Source organism: Trichosurus vulpecula, chromosome 1 (genome assembly GCF_011100635.1).
Source record: "Trichosurus vulpecula isolate mTriVul1 chromosome 1, mTriVul1.pri, whole genome shotgun sequence".
NCBI lineage: Eukaryota > Metazoa > Chordata > Mammalia > Diprotodontia > Phalangeridae > Trichosurus > Trichosurus vulpecula.
Genome location: NC_050573.1, coordinates 108,615,457 through 108,618,396, shown reverse-complemented (window position 1 = coordinate 108,618,396; position 2,940 = coordinate 108,615,457). Strand labels below are relative to the sequence as shown.

General features: G+C 37.4%; 1 protein-coding gene across 1 annotated transcript; it reads left to right on the top strand.

Annotated features, from left to right (window-relative positions):
- Positions 1-2,163: 2,163 nt before the first annotated feature.
- Positions 2,164-2,523, top strand: LOC118833670 (40S ribosomal protein S20-like). Its single transcript, XM_036741045.1, has one exon. The coding sequence runs from the start codon at positions 2,164-2,166 to the stop codon at positions 2,521-2,523; it is 360 nt and encodes a 119-aa protein (XP_036596940.1).
- The last annotated feature ends 417 nt before the right edge of the window (positions 2,524-2,940 follow it).

Genomic DNA, 2,940 nt, shown 5'->3' with positions numbered 1-2,940 from the left:
CTATTTACTAGCTGTGTGGCCTTGGATAAGAGATTACCTCTCTGGGTTTCTGATTTCTTCTCTGTAAAATGGACATGCTATTGATTGCTATACTAACCTCAAAAGGTGGCTATGATGCACAAATGATTATTGTTTGCCCTTTGTTCTCAAAGAGGACCATGACATCAGGGAGGTCATGCCATGATTTGCAAGTGAGTTGGATTGAAGTGAAGAAGGGCTGTGTAAATTCATCCTCCTCACTTTCTTCTCCAGAGCCATCTGGGTCCAGTGACAAGATATATAGATCAGGAAAAACATGATGCATCAAATACTATAGAAATAAAAGTTATGTTTTTGTTTCTATTTCTGTGTACTTAGGTGTTTAGAAAACTGCAAGCAATGTCAAGGTTCATGGGTATTCATAGCTATAGCCATAGGAAACATGCACTAGCATTCCAGAAATCATTTGAGTGCACATAAAAGTTTAAATGCTTCATAGTAGAGAGGAACCTTCTGGCTGGGACTTATGCATCTACAAAAGCCTAGCTAGCTTTATTACATTATCAGAAGAAATTAGACTCAGAGTCTTTACCAGGTTTTTTATGCCCATTGATAATAGGCACAGGGAGGAATCTCAGAAGGTGTAATAAAGCACAAGTTAGGAAAAATAAACTTCATGAGTATATGATGGAGACACCAATTCATCTGAACAAAGATCAGAGTTTTGAATTAAATAAAAGTTAAACTTGAGCCAGCAGTGTGATATAAAACTCAAGAAAGCTAATACAATCTTGGACTTGAGGTCAGGGATGAGGGAGGGCATTGACCTTCTGTATTCTACAGTGTTCAGAACAGGTCTGGAGTATAGTGTTCAGTTTGGAGCACCACATTTCAGGAAGGGGAGTGACAAAATGGAGAACATCCAGAGGAAGGTAATCAGAATGAGGAAGGGCATTGAAATTAGTTCCAAATGAAGACTGATGGAATGAATTGGGAATGTTTTTGTCTGGAGAAGAGAAGACTTAGGAGGAACATAAAAACTGTTTGTAACTATTTGAATGACTGGCATCTGAAAGAATAACTAGACTTCTGCTGCTTGGCCCTCAAAAAATGATTAGTGGGTATAAGTTATAAAAAGAGGAAAATTCAGCTTTCTATGAGGAAACAACTCCTAAAAATCAGACCCATCCTGAAATAAAATGGGCACAATTGAAAAATAATAATGGATCTTATTGAAAATGGTCTTGGGGGAAGGCACCAAGGTTGAGGACTATGAAAGACTTCTTGCATACAGTAAAACTTTAGGTGAGATTTGATGGAAGCCAGAAAAGCCAGGAAGCCAGGGACAAGGAGGGAAAGAGTTACAGGAATGGGGGACAACTGCTGAAAATACTGATTTGGAAGTAGGAGAGAGTTTTGTGGGAGGAATAACAAGGATTGAAATATCACCAAAACAAAAAATAAAGTGTAAGAAAGTAGTGAGCCCTTCCTCAGTGATGTCTTGTAAGAAAGGTTTAATGAAGATTTGTATGACAGACAAGAATCTTGTTAATATAGAGATTGGATTAGATAGCTTCTGAGTTCCTGTGATTGTGATATTATTGATGTTAAGTCAGTTTTATCGCTCTCACTTATATAAGTTCATCCAGAGGTTATAAGCTCCCTAAGTTTATGGACCAAATCTTCAACTTTTTACTCATATACTACAATGGCACAGAATTCCCTGTGTTGCCTTGAGCAAGGCACTTAATTTCTGGGCCTCATTTAACTCCTCTCTAATAATTAAAGAATTCCACGTATTGGAGAATGGCCAAATAAAGCATGGTACATGAATGTAATGAAATATTATTGTGTAATAAGAAATAACGAATACAAAAAATTAAGAGAAACCTAAGAAGATTTAAATGAACTGACCCAGAGTAAATTCCCTAGAACTAGGAAGATGACATTCACAATGACTACTACAATATAAATGGAAATAACAACAACAAAATAGAAAACTGAATTCTAATTATATTGACCAAGATTGTCTTTAAAGAAAGATAAGAAAAACACTTCTGCTCTTTGGTGAAGTTATCCCAGCTGCAGCTGCGTGGTGTCAGCAGTCCCTGCCTCTTCTCCTCCCGACTCACCGCTCTTCGCTCTCACCGAGGAATAAGTCGGTCAGGAAGCCGCTCCATTGTCATGGCATTCAAAGACACCGGCAAGACCCTTGTGGATCCTGAAGTGGCCATTCACTGGGGCCGAATCACCCTCACCAGCCGCAATGTGAAATCACTCGAGAAAGTGTGTGCTGACCTAATTAGAGGAGCCAGAGAAAAGAACTTGAAAGTGAAGGGACCTGTTCGAATGCCCACCAAGACACTTTGGATCACAACCAGAAAAACTCCTTGCGGTGAAGGTTCAAAGACTTGGGATCGGTTCCAGATGAGAATCCACGAAGGCCTTATTGATTTGCACAGTCCTTCTGAAATTGTTAAACAGATCACATCTATCAGCATTGAACCAGGTGTAGAAGTTGAAGTCACCATTGCAGATGCCTAACTAATCATCTCTTTTAATAAATTGATTGCAACTATTAAAAAAAAAGAAAAGAAAAACACTTCTTTGTAGACCTAGTAGCAAAGGGTGTAGAAAATTACATGTATTATCTGACTCAGTCAATCTATTCCAAGTTTTTCTGAAAAAATTTCTCTCCATCACCATCATCATCATTGTTGTCATCATCGTTATCATCATCATCATCATCTCTCTCTCTCCATATGTATGTGTATGTATATATATATATGTATGTATATATATATATATACATACATATATATATATGTATCAGAGAAGGGTTTGGGAGATAGAGAAGAGGGGGAAGGTTATTTTCAGAAATGAATGAAATGGAAGAGAAAGATTTAGCACAAAAAAAAATTAAGAACAATCAAAATAATAAAAGGGTTAGGTTATGTGATC